Consider the following 14,366-nt stretch of genomic DNA (forward strand, 5'->3'; position numbering starts at 1 on the left):
ATGAGATTAGAACAAACAATTAAGAACGGATAAAAAGAGTATTTAGTCCTAAGACACGTGGTAAACAGAATGAAAAGAGTCAGAAGATTAAAACAAGAATAGAATAGGCTAGGCTACGTATGCGTCAAAAAGGAAAGGGAGATTCGAATGAAGAAATTAGAGACTAGTTGAAGTTACTCAAATTTTTAAAGATGTTTTTATAGTTCTAATGATAAATTAACAAGATCTCTACATTAAGAGCACCATAAATATTCTTGAGAATCTGACCAATAATCTATGCGGCCTTTGAAAATAATGTGAGTGTAAACTGAATACCGTCCATTGAGAGACCAACACACAGTCACTCAGTAAACCCCACCACGGACAGGAACCAACATTATCAAAACCCAAAATAAGGACATGATTCATTCAGGGACAATGAGGACTCCCTGGACCATTCCCTCCACTGGGACATGTACAGGTTAGACTGGTTCTGAATAAATGAAGACACAGGTGAAGTAGAGGGCGGTTACTACAGCGAAGGGAAGGAGGCGTGGGTGAGCGCGCTAGTAAAGAAAGACAGAGACCCACATATGGCAAGACCCGTCGGGCAGGTGTTGTATTGTATGTACACTTGCAAATACACACCTGTTACTGCTTTCTAATATCACCTTAACTAAAAAACAAGATTAATAACTCCATTCAACCAGCAGAGAGAGGCAATTTGAGTGTTATTTCACGGATAGGGCGAAAAACTAAAGAAGGGTTGTGATCTTGAACTGGTAACTACAATGTGAGTTTCTTCAGGAGGAGGAGGAAGAGGAAGGCAGTGTCAGTATTGTAAAAGCAGTGTTGTGATGTGGTAGTGTGTCTCCTGCTCCCGGAATCTACACTAGAATGACATTGTATTGGATTTACATGAGTGGTCGGTGAAGCAGAGAGCTGAGAAGAGCAGAATGGTACGTGTATGTTAGAGAGTGTTTGAAGGAGACGGTGTGAGTGAATGGGTATGTCTCGTGTGTGTGTGTGTGTATGTGTGTGTGTGTGTGTCAGCCCTCCAGCCTCCTCCTCACCTGGGCTCGTGTTACCTGGCGTGGGCTGCTGTTTGGGGTTATTCTGAGGTTTTCCTGGGTATGTGGTGACGGTTCGGGGTATTTTGGTTATGGGAAGGGAATATGTTTTTGAATACGGTGGAAACTGATTATTTATTATCATTATTTATCTATTTAATTCTGTAGGGGGGGGTTTAGATATAATTGATTTGGGTATTAAAGGATTCGTGTTTCATATAGTTAAGGTTTTTTGGAGTAGTTTTTCGGGATGATTGGGTACGAATAGATGACTTTTTCCTTTTTATACTGTGAATTTTGAGGTTTTGGGAAATTTTGGTAAGAAAGAGGAGACGTTTTTAATGCATAGGTAATAGCAATTTTTAAGGCTGTTTTTAGGGTTTGTTTAGAGAAATGGGTATGTAGGACACTTTTTCTTCAATATTCTATGGTCTTGGAAATTTGGGCATGATTGGGATGGGGAAATTCTCTCTCTCTCTCTCTCTCTCTCTCTCTCTCTCTCTCTCTCTCTCTCTCTCTCTCTCTCTTCAGTGGACGTTTTTATTCATGATGGTGATGGTGAATATTTGAATACATTTAAATAAACAGTTGTGAGTTTTGATGATGATGATGATGATGATGATGATGATGGGATATGCATAATTAATAAACACACAACGTCTACAATAGCATGAGTTGAACGTTATATTGCGGAAATTCTTTCTCGATTTCTGCAAGACTTTCAAATCCAAACACTAAAAGGTAGAAAATAAATAAACAAATAAACATCATATTTATTCCATTAAAACCGAAATAACGAAGTACGATAATAACAAAATCCGTACGATAACATGAAAAAATGAACGTATTTATTCGAAATGTCTCTTTCTTGATTTCTCAAAGACTAATTACATAGCTAAAAATATAAAAAAGAGAGAAAAAACTTGCAATATAGAAATAAAAACCCCAAATAACAAATAACACGAAAAAAGCTTCTTATAAATATATAATTAAGAAACCCAAGTAAAAGAGTACAATAATAGCACAATTCGTACGATAGCAGAATGAGTGAGGGTCGCGTTCCTCTTCCTCGATTTCTCAAGAACTTTCTAATGTGTTGAGCGCAGGATAGCCACCTTGCCGGGCACTCGCACCTCTTATAGTGTAGATATTGCCAGCCCTCACTGTTCTAAGCGCTAATCTTTCGTCTTAGTGGTGGTGATGGTGGTGGTAGTAAGATTATATATTCTTCATTCTTCTTCTTCTTCTTCTTCTTCTTCTTCTTCTTCTTCTTCTTCTTCTTCTTCTTCTTCTTCTTCTTCTTCTTCTTCTTCTTCTTCTTCTTCTTCTTCTCCTCCTCCTCCTCCTCCTCCTCCTCCTCCTCCTCCTCCTCCTCCTCCTACTACTACTACTACTACTACTACTACTACTACTACTACTACTACTACTACTGCTACAACTACTATTACTACTACCACCATCACCACATCCTAGAACAATTTAAAACCCCATATACTGGAAATCACAAGCGAAACCCAACCTACGACATAAATCCGTTTAAAATAGCATCAAACCCCGCTACAATTGCCCTAAAGAGATTCAAAGCCTCTAAAATTCCAACCAAAGAGGATGCAAGATATATATGTTTGAAGATGCGTGGTGTGGTGGAGTCAGTGGCGAGTGGTAGTAATGACCTCGATAGGGAGTGGAGAGTGAAGTAGGAAGTCAATGGTTAGTGGAGTTTAAAAGTGTTTGCATGTGGAGTGGTTTTGGTGTTTAGTTTTTAGACAGGGTTTGTGTGAATGGGAGCTTCCTGTGTGTGTGTGTGTGTGTGTGTGTGTGTGTGTGTGTGTGTGTGTGTGTGTGTGTGTGTGTGTGTGTGAAGGGCAATTGAAGTAGATATGAATAGAAAGTTATTAATTAGACAAAAATAGATAGATAACTAGATAGCTAGATACATCCACACATACATACGTGTTTGTGTGTGTGTGTGTGTGTGTGTGTGTGTGTGTGTGTGTGTGTGTGTGTGTGTGTGTGTGTGTGTGTGTGTGTGTGTGTGTGTGTGTGTGTGTGTGTGTGTGTGTGTGTGTGTGTGTGTGTGTGTGTGTTTTGTTTGAAATGCGTATTGATAAACTAATAGATAGATAATTAGATATATAGAATAGATACATACATACATACTTAGATAAGTATATAGTTTTGCATATATAAACAGATTGATATAGATAGAGAAATATAGAAAGACAAGTAGATAGAATATATCAAAGTGAATAGCTATTTACATTAGGAATATATAGGTAAATATAAACAACGAGAGAGAGAGAGAGAGAGAGAGAGAGAGAGAGAGAGAGAGAGAGAGAGAGAGAGACAGTGTGTACACAGGCAGGTGGTTATTTCACCAGTCACAAGTCGGCACGCTGACCTCCCCCCTTCTTCCCCCTTCTCTCTCTCTCTCTCTCTCTCTCTCTCTCTCTCTCTCTCTCTCTCTGGACGACTTCCATGAAAATTCATTTATTCCTAATCTTTCTTTATTTAATGTAAGTCCATTTTTGTCCAACTTTCGTATTAGGGTTACTGATTTTCGCCTTATGGTTCTCAAGCTGGGGTTCGCGAATCCCAAGAAGTTCGCAAGGAGATATCCAGGGATACTTAGTTGATGGCCGATCTGATGATAATCTTTGTAGTACCTATCATTGCATATTGAGTTTGTGTCAGTCACTAAATTTTCATTCTGTTCGATGTCAGATTACTTTTAGGTTCGGGTAGATGGTCTTATAACTCAAGGTGCTCTTAACGAGAGAAAAAAAAGTTGAGAATCCCTTAAGGTAACCTAAGCTAAGGTGACCTAACCTAATGTGACATAATTTTAGGCAACCTGACCGTATTTAAGGTAACTCAACCCAACCTAAGCTAAGGTGACTTAATTTAAGCTAACGTAACCTAACCGAACTTACTGCCTCCACATCTCTATTCTACAAAGTTAGCTTAGTTTTTCATCTTAACCAAACCTAACCTAACTTACGCTACTGCCTCCACATGACTACTCCACATAATAACCTTAATATTTCACCCTCAACATTCCACCTAACCTAACCATACCTCACCTAACCTCACATACCCTACATCATATCCTTGTTCCACTTGGCCTAACGTAACCTAACGCCCCCACACCCTCCTTCCACATCCTCCGTCACCTCCACCTTGAGCAGCACGTGTCGGCGTTTCCTGCTCCACAGCCTTGGCGGGGCGGAGAGTGTGTGGAGTGTGTGGAGGAAAGGTCAGCTGGCGAGTCCACTTGTTAAAAGCATGGTTGTCTGAGTCGGAGATCGGAAATGCTTGTCTGTCTGTCTGTCTGTTTGTCTGTCTCTGTCTCTGTCTCTGTCTGTCTGTCTGTCTGTCTCTGTCTCTGTTTCTGTCTCTCTCTCTCTCTCTCTCTCTCTCTCTCTCTCTCTCTCTCTCTCTCTCTCTCTCTCTCTCTCTCTCTCTCTCTCTCTCTCTCTGTTTTTCTGTCTGTGTATCTTTTCCTATCTATCTGTCTCTATTTGTTTGTCTGATTATGTCTGTGTCTGTCTTTTACTTTCTGTTAGTTTGCCATTACTTTCTTCTTACTTTCGTACTTTCTTTTATTTTTGTCTGTGTATGTTTGTCTGTCTGTCTGTCTGTTTTGTCTATCTATCAGTCTTTCTCGTCTTGTTTATCGACCTGTCTGTCCGTTTTATCTATATATCTGTCTGTCTGTCTGTCCGTCTGTCTGTCTGTCTGTCTGTCTGTCTGTCTCTCTCTCTCTCTCTCTCTCTCTCTCTCTCTCTCTCTCTCTCTCTCTCTCTCTCTCTCTCTCTCTCTCTCTCTCTCTCTCTCTCTCTCTCTCTCTCTAAGTATTTTGTAGTATATACATAATACATGGAAACATTTGAGGAAGATGTATCCTTTCCTTACTGTTTTGTGTATATCGGGACACGGAGCGACAGACATACAAAGAGAACTGAGCTGGATTTCTTGGCACTCTATGGAAGTTGATCTATCTATATGATCGATGAATTGCATAGCCTGTTTGATTATGGTAATTAAGAAGATGTTTTGCCTTTTTTTTTTCTCTCTTCTCTTCTCTTTTTTTCTCTCTGTGCGTGAAGGAGGCAGATCGAGGACATAAGAAAAATAGATACAGGGGAATGGAAATAAGAAAGTTTTGATTGGCATTCGTGTTCGTAAGAAAAATTGAAAATAAGAGAAGAAAATGATTAGTTATGAGTGAGTTTAGTAACATGCTGGGAATCTTTCGGTTTGTTTATCTATCTATCTATCTATCTATCTGTAGAGTTATGTATATACGTATCTTTCTGTCTATCTATTTATGTATGTATGTATGTATGTATGTATGTATGTATGTAAGCATGTATTTATCTATCAATCTATCTATTTATCTATCTATCTATCTATCTATATATCCATTTATCTATCTATTTATCTATCTGTCTATCTATCTGTCAAGCTAATTAACAATCATATACTGTTTGAACATCTATCTATTCTTGTCTACCTATCTATATCTATCTATCTATCTATTTATCTATCTATCTATCCATCCATCTATCTATCTATCTATCTATCTATCAAACTATCTCTCTATCTATCTATCCACCTATCTACCTATTTATCTGTATCTATCTATCTATATCTAACTATCTAACTTTACTCTTTATTCATTTAACTGTCTCTACGTCCACCTACTCACCCAGATATCTAGTAAGGCCTGTTTTTGTGACCATTTACTCTGGCACGTCCGTAACTGTACTCAGGTGGCCACGGTTTTTGTGTTCGTGGTTAGCCAGATACACACGGAGACTCCAGGACTTGTAGTTGTTGTTATTGTTTTTGGTAGTGGTGGTGGTAGTAAGGTACAGTACATTGTGTGTGTTTTTTCTTTTAACGGTACCTTTCTGTAGCTATTTTGTTTTCTAAAATTAGTCTCGTTTTGTGATTTTTTTTCTTCTTATTTATATGTGTATGATATTTGTTTAGTTTTTCTTTTTGTGTGTGTCTTTTCTTTTTTATTTCAGTTTATCCTCCTCCATAACTAGTACTCATATTTTCATCCTTTTTTCGGCAGTATCATCATCACAACTCCTCTTTTTTTTTTTTTATCTTATTTTCTCTTCCTCATAAACTAGTACTGATATTTTTGTCCATTATTTTTTTCTTTCGACACTCTCATCATCTCAATTTTTCTTTTCCTATCTAGTACTCGTATTTTCATCCTTTTCTTTTCGTTCTGCAGTATCATCACAGCTTTTCCTCTTTTTATTTTACTTTTCCTCAATTAATAGTACTCATAGTTTCAACTTTTTTTCTTTACCTTTCGTTTTTATTTTTATTTTCTCTTCCTCAATATCAGTACTAACATCTTCCATTTTCTTTCATTTATCATTAATTTCTCTAACCATTCTCGTTTTCGTCTCCTTCGTCAGCAATTCTCAGTACCACTCTGATTTTTTCTGTACCAGTAGCGCGCCCTTCGCCTTTCGCTGCCCCCCCACCCCTCCGAAGTACACGCACATACTGTCCAGGGCAACAGGTCACGAAGGGAACAAGTTTTTGTGGTGGCAGTGGAGTGGGGTGGAATATATTTAGTGTTTAGGGCACATCCACGCCGCCACTCCGCTAGATCTTCAAAACACGACCTATTGGAAGGCTCGTGTTTGTTGCCTTTATTTTTCTGTCGGCAGTAATTATCATCACCATTCTCTCTCTCTCTCTCTCTCTCTCTCTCTCTCTCTCTCTCTCTCTCTCTCTCCGTCATTAGCTAGGAGTCGTATTTTTTTTTCTGCAGTAATTGTGTATCACTTCTATTGTTTTTCTTTCTTTTTTTTGTTTTTCTCTCTTCGTCATTAACTAGCTGTCATACTTTTTCTTTTTCTATTTTTTTCCTGGTGGTAATTATATCACCACCACCTAGTATTTCTTTCTTTTCTTTTTCTATCTCCGTCATTAGCTAGTTGCCTTATTTTCATTATTTTATTTCCTTCGGCAGTATCTTCAGTATTGCGTATGTTTGAATGTCTTATCTGAGTTGTCTCTTTCACTCGTGATGTGTTGAAAATAAACTCTGAAACTCCCTCCCTGCTTCTGTATTTCCATCTACTTTTGACCTGAACTCATTTAACAGGAAGGTTTCAAGACATTTATCCCATTCTTTAGGCTAACTCTCTCTCGGCTTGAGGACTGGTATCTCAGTGGGCCTTTTTTACTTAATCATTTATGTTACCGTTTTTTCTTTTTCCCTTTCTAATATAGAAGAAAAAAAAAAGGAGGCGGAGGACTCGAGGTTCTAAGAGATTTCAACAGGACAGCTACTAGTAATCCGGGTTCTGAGAGATTTCAACAGGACAGCTACTAGTAATCCAGGTCTAAAGAGATTTCAATAAGACAACTACTAGTGATCCATGCAGAACCTCAGGGAACCAAAACGTCTTGCTAATTTCATCATGTTGGATCATTAGTTAAAAAATCATATTCTAAAGTTGATAATTTGCAACTGTGTCCTCTAGTATTTTTGACCTTATCATTTTGGAAACCTTTATTTTTTGTGAATTTGTGTTTTATGTGTAGGAAAGTAGTACATTAATACAAAAATAAATGAATGAATAAATCTACTAATAATTCTGCTTTTCAACCAGATAATATTAAGAAATTCTGGAGTGATATTAGTTTCTGTCCAACCTCCATCTCATGTGGTAGTTTAACGAGAATTCTGTATTAGGTAAGAGACACACACACACACACACACACACACACACACACACACACACACACACACACACACACACACACACACACACACACACACACACACACACACACACACACACACACACACACACACACACACAGAGCTCATCATCTTAGTGGCCTTTGAGAGAGAGAGAGAGAGAGAGAGAGAGAGAGAGAGAGAGAGAGAGAGAGGCGTTTCAAAATACACATCTATATTTCATCTTTGCCTCGACGTTCTCCTCTGCAATTGAGTTCGTTCACTTGGTCCATCATCATTACAGCTCGCAGGAAGTTGTGTCACGAACGTAATGTTATGAACGATTAAGGGAAAGTGTGCGAAGAGAGAGGGAAATAAATGTCTGATAATGAAATAAGGTGTAAATTTGCTGTTATTATTGTGATTTATGTGGGGATTCTCTCTCTCTCTCTCTCTCTCTCTCTCTCTCTCTCTCTCTCTCTCTCTCTCTCTCTCTCGGGAAATAAGAAATAAAAGAAAAAAACGAGGAAGAAAATGAAAATGAAAAGGATAGTGAGAATTAGTTACCTATTTAATGTATCATTGTAGTAAAATCTCTCTCTCTCTCTCTCTCTCTCTCTCTCTCTCTCTCTCTCTCTCTCAGTAGGCAAAAAGTAACTTTGGGTGTGGTATTGGCATTGGCATTCCTCCTCCTCCTCCTCCTCCTCCTCCTCCTCCTCCTCCTCCTCCTCCTCCTCCTCCTCCTCCTCCTCCGCGACGCTTCCGTAAACAAACCACTTAGTCCAAATATTTGCTTATATTTGCTCAATATGAATAGTAATAGAAGTTTAGGTATATATATATTGTAATCTCTCTCTCTCTCTCTCTCTCTCTCTCTCTCTCTATCTATCTATCTATTTTTTTGTTACGTTATCTCTTGTCTTATTTCCTTGCTTCTGATTGGCTCCTGGGGTCGTCAGGGTGAAGCGTGATTGGCTGAGGGAAACAAATGAACAGCGTGTGTCTTAGCGTGACCTCTGCGTGACCTGACCCTCTATTTATGCACCCCTGCCACTTTCACTCACCTCGCGTGCCTTTTAGTTCAGTATGGCTACTCTCTCTCTCTCTCTCTCTCTCTCTCTCTCTCTCTCTCTCTCTCTCTCTCTCTCTCACAGTTTTTCCTATTCTCTCTTTTTGTTTGGTTCATTTTTCATCTTTTTTTGGAATGTTTCTAAAATTTTGTTGTGTTCATGTTGTCATTGTTGTATTTTTCTTCTTCTTTATCATCTTGTTCTAGTTGTTCTTCTTCTTCTTCTTCTTCTTCTTCTTCTTCTTCTTCTTCTTCTTCTTCTTCTTCTTCTTCTTCTTCTTCTTCTTCTTCTTCTTCTTCTTCTTCTTCTTCTTCTTCTTCTTCTTCTTCTTCTTCTTCTTCTTCTTCTTCTTCTTCTTCTTCTTCTTCTTCTTCTTCTCTATCACTACAATCGTGACTTATCTTTCACTCTTCTTTCCTTCTTTTCTTTTATCTAACTGTTTCCTAATGTCTGTTAATCCTCCTCCTCCTCCTCCTCCTCCTCCTCCTCCTCCTCCTCCTCCTCCTCCTCCTCCTTCATCATTTTCTTGGGTATGTGGTTTAGTCAGGGCCACGGTATGTTGAAGTGGGCGGGTGTCCCTGGGCACGGCAAGGAGGAGGAGGAGGAGGAGGAGGAGGAGGAGGAGGAAAGGGGGTATAAATGCAAGTGTGACGTCACCTCCCTATCTCTCCTTCACCGTTACCTCTCCTTCCTTCTCGTTTCTCTCCTTTCCTCCACCTCTCTCTCTCTCTCTCTCTCTCTCTCTCTCTCTCTCTCTCTCTCTCTCTCTCTGCATCCGTTTGTGTTGGTCTTTCTTTTTCTTTTTCTTTCTTTCTTTTTCTTTGTTTCTTTTTCATTCTTTCTTTCTTTTTTTTTTTTCTCTCTCTCTCTCTCTCTCTCATTACTCAGTCTTTTATCAATAACATCATCATCATCATCATCATCATAACAACTACATCAACCACAACAACAACAAGCATCACCATTACTGATACTACTACCATCATCACTCCTACCAACACCGCAATCACCAGTCACCACCACCATCACCACCACCATCACCACCACCACAATCACCACTTCCAGTATAATGCAACACCGCTGAATGTAACCGTTGTAACCGCCTTCTCACCACCACCACCACCACCACCACAACCACCACCACTACCATCACCACCACCTGTCCCATGCTTAAGTCTATTCATCACCATCATTTCACCACTTCATCACTTCTTGTTAGCATTTCATCATTCATTTTTTTTCTCGTATGATTCTCTAAGTTAGTTTATTTATTTATTTATTCATTCATTTGTTTATTTTCATTTAGATTTATTTATTTATTTTTTGTGAGGTGAGGTTTTGAGGTGAGTTGGAATTCTGTGTGTGCGTGAAACTATTTGGGGTTGTTTATTTGTTGTTTTATTTTGTCTGTCATTTATCTATCTATCTCACTTTGTATGTATGTATGTATCTGTTTATCTATCTATCTCTCTATCTACCTACCTACCTACCTATCTATCTATCCGTGTATCTATCTATCCATCTCTTATTTCTATCTCTGTCTATCTATCTACCTATCTATATATCCATTTCTTTATCTGTGTTTATTTATCTATCTGCCTATTTACTCCTCTGTCCGTCTGTCAATTTATGTCTCTATATATCTGCTTATCTATCTTTTTGTTCATCTTTTTTTTCTCTAATATCATAAAAAAAAAGAAAATTAACCTGTCTGTATGCATGTCAAGTATATCTCAGTGCTCAGGTGAAAAAGCAACATATTCTCCCTTATTTCTACGAGTCAATATAAGCAAATTTTTCCAACAGTGTTCCCAATATTAGCACAAGAAACCCATTAAATATAAAGTTCTATAGTTTAATTTATCACTAATAGGGTTACTAATGTTTGTCCTTCGTTTGTGTTCATTTCTGCCCTGTGTATCTCGATATTTGTCCTTCCTTTACGCTCCCCTGTGTTCTTTTATGGTCAGTGTGTCTTGGTGATTGTCCTTCCTTTTTATTCCCTTGTGTTCCTTCGTGACCAGTCTGTTCTCTGTTGCAGGAGGCGATGTGGCGGGTGGTGGGCCTCTGCGTGCTGTTGGCGGCGTGCTGCATGGCGGAGTGTGAGTACCCCAGCTATTCTTTATGTTCTGATAGTAAGATTGTATTGCAGAGAGAGAGAGAGAGAGAGAGAGAGAGAGAGAGAGAGAGAGAGAGAGAGAGAGAGAATTAGAAGAAAAATAATAGTAAGCGAGGTTGGAAGGGAAAAATTCGAGAGAGAGAGAGAGAGAGAGAGAGAGAGAGAGAGAGAGAGAGAGAGAGAGAGAGAGAGAGAGAGAGAGAGAGAGAGGCAGACAAACATATAGACAGACAGACAGACAGACTGCAAACAGACAGAGAAAGATAAATAGAGAGGAAGAGAAAATCAGACAGACAGACAAACTTCCAGACAGGCAGGCAAACAGACAGGGATAGAGACGGACACTAACAAAATTCTTAATCGACAAACTGACAGACAGACACAGAGAAAATTAAGAGAGAGAGAGAGAAGTAAGGGAGAAAGAAAAAAAAGCAAATAAAAAAAGGAACAATAATAGAAAAATAAGAAAATTAAGCAAGGTCGGAAGAGAGAGAGAGAGAGAGAGAGAGAGAGAGAGAGAGAGAGAGAGAGAGAGAGAATATTACACGCTCTTTTAATAATTACACCACAAGACAACCTTACAATATTCTGTCCACTGTATTCTGTCCCCTGTCTTCAATTCTGTCCACTTTCCCTTGTGTCCTATCCACCTCCTTCATGCTGGACACTGGTTATGCTCCTATACGTGTCCTGTCCCGTGTCTTCACCTCTGTCCATTCTCCCTTGTGTCCTATCCACCTCCTTAACGCTGGACTCTATTTATCCTCCTACACGTGTCCTATTGTGTCCTATTTTGTCCTCGTGTCATTTTTTTCTCGTAAGATCCTGGGAATTTAATGTTCGATGTCCTTTAATAATTTCTCTTCTCTTTTTTTTTTTCTTTCAGTTTTGGTGTCACTTTTTGCTCTTAACTTCCTGATGGAATTTAGGATTTTATGTTTTCCTTATAGTTTCTCTTTTTTATCTCTTTTTTTTTCTCTCTCTCTTTCTATTATTTTTAATTTTTGTGTAATTTTGCTTCGTAACCTCCTGATGCAAGTTTGTGTTTAATATTTCCTAATAGTTTCTCATCTTTTATTCCTCTTTTTCTAGTTTTGTTATTCAGTTTGAAGTGTCTGTAAAGAATGACATAAGAAGCTTTGTTTTAGAATTTGTCAATCTCTTTTGGTTTCATTTCGTATCGATCATCTTTATTCTTCAAGTTTGCTTTGTTATTCGTCTTTAAAGTCCCGGTGAAGAGTGACATGACAGCGGTTGTGAAGTATCTCCTAGCTTTATTTCGTATCGATCATCTTTGTTCTTTACGTTTGTTTTGTTATTCATTTGTAAAGTCCCTGTGAAGAGTGACATGACAGCGGTTGTGAAGTATCTTAATCTCTTAAATCGTATTTTTTTTCTCCCCTTATTAAAAAATACTCCTACAGTTCGTGTAATGCACATTTAAACTGTTCTTCACATTTACTAAGCTGGTTACTTTTCTAGATTTGACTATTCTTTCATCCTTAAGGATCACCAAAGTCCCTACTCTCTCCTGACTAACGAAAAAAGCGCCGGAGTCCCCTGTTTTGTTCTGTCTCCATGCTCTTTCTGCTGTTCAAGGTTATTCCTCCTTTTGTGGTCACTTATGTTATTCAATACGAACTCTTGGTAAGAAGGAAGGTTTTTCTCATTTCTTTACTTATCGTATCTCATTTATTGTACTCTGCATCGTTTCTTCAGCTTTACTTTCATGGTCAAAAGTCTTTATCATTCGAGTTTTTGTCATCGTGTTGCTTTCACTTTTGTTATTCATTTTGACTTAGTAAAAAAATGAACTGGAAATCCATACTTTTTAATCTCTTATTTTAAACTTTTATTTTCTTGATTTTGTACTCATGCGTCTCTTAACTATCCTCTGAGTTACTTATTGTTGTTATTCACTCTGAATTATCGGTAAAAAGACAAAAAATGTAAAAGAGATTAGTACTTTTTTCAAATGTTTTTAATTTACGTTACATTACATCTTTCCGTCGTTCCGTATTTTACTTCTCTATCACTCTGTGTGTGTGTGTGTGTGTGTGTGTGTGTGTGTGTGTGTGTGTGTGTGTGTGTGTGTGTGTGTGTGTTGCGTCCAGTGTTGCTATTTGATCTGAGTTCCTGGCTAAAAAAAAAAAAAAAAAAAAAAAAACAGCGTCATGGAGGGAAGGAGGGAGGCAGGCTGTGGCGAGTCGGGTGTCAGCCTGTTCCTCGCCTCTGTCCACCGTCCACCACGCCGGGACCAGACCACAGCCCGCCCCTCAACTTATCATAGGTAGCTTCACTTCCTCTCTCCACCCAGGGAAGATACTACTGGAAGAAAAAAAATTAACCTGGTATAAGAAATGGATTAGAAAAGATATCATACGTAGCCGCAATATTTGGAAAACACTGAACTTGTATAAGAAATGGATGAAGAAAATGTATCATAGGGAGCTCCACTCGTCTCCACTCAAGCCAGGGTACTATTGGGAATAAAGATAACCTAGTATGATAAATGAATGGTAAAAAAGAATAACAGAATGCTGATGAACTATTTTGACAACATAGGAAAGCGTTAAGGTAAATAAAAGTAACACAAGTCTAGTTTTGTATTTTGTCAATGATCGCAGAAGTATGCTTGGTTAGAGTGTTCTTGACTTACAGGTACCACCACTTCTGTTAGTGGTCTGGAGCCAATAAAATGTTAGTCTCATGAACTAAAATACATTATCAGCTCTTTTTTTTTTCTTCCTCTTTCTCTTTGTTATTCTTCTCTTAATCTTATCAGCCACAAAAGTAGAAACAGATGTATGCTTGGTTAGAGTGTTCTTAATTGATGACTCACAGGTACCACCACTTCTGTTAGTGTTCTGAAGCCAAAAAAAATGTTAGTCTCATGAACTGAAATACATAATCAACTCTCTTTTTTCTTCCTCTTTATTATCTTATCAGCCCCAAAAGTAGAAACAGGTTACTTTTTTTTCTCTTAGTTTATGGCCTGCTCTTAGTTTCGTCAGCCAAATACAAGTAATCATAATTTTTCCTGTTTATTGGCTGTTTTCGTATCTTGAACCAAATTAAACTTTTCTCCCTGTCTATTTCCCTTCAATGAATAAAATTGACTTATTTTTTCCTCTTTATTATTTTCTTTCTCCAGACACACAAAAAATAGAATAAATATTTTTTTCTCTCGTTTATTGGGCAGCCCGAAAGATAAACATCCACACAGACAAACAGACAGACAGAACAACACCCAAACAGACAGGAAAACAGACAGACAGAAAGATCGACGCCCAAACAGACAGGAAGACATACATACAGACAGAACAACACCCAAACAGACAGGAAGACATACATACAGACAGAACAACACCCAAACAGACAGGAAGACAGACAGACAGACAGAA

At 38.3% G+C, this 14,366-nt stretch overlaps 1 protein-coding gene across 1 annotated transcript in view; it reads left to right on the forward strand.

The window, feature by feature from the left end:
• Positions 1-783: 783 nt before the first annotated feature.
• LOC123507683 (cadherin-99C-like) overlaps positions 784-14,366 on the forward strand; it is a 74,476-nt gene continuing 60,893 nt past the window's right edge. The window contains 2 exon segments of the mRNA XM_045260809.1: positions 784-938; positions 10,885-10,945. Of these exon segments, the coding sequence (XP_045116744.1) occupies positions 936-938; positions 10,885-10,945 (64 nt within the window). The 5' untranslated portion in view covers positions 784-935.

The sequence above is a fragment of the Portunus trituberculatus genome, chromosome 23 (genome assembly GCF_017591435.1).
Source record: "Portunus trituberculatus isolate SZX2019 chromosome 23, ASM1759143v1, whole genome shotgun sequence".
Classification (NCBI taxonomy): Eukaryota; Metazoa; Arthropoda; class Malacostraca; order Decapoda; family Portunidae; genus Portunus; species Portunus trituberculatus.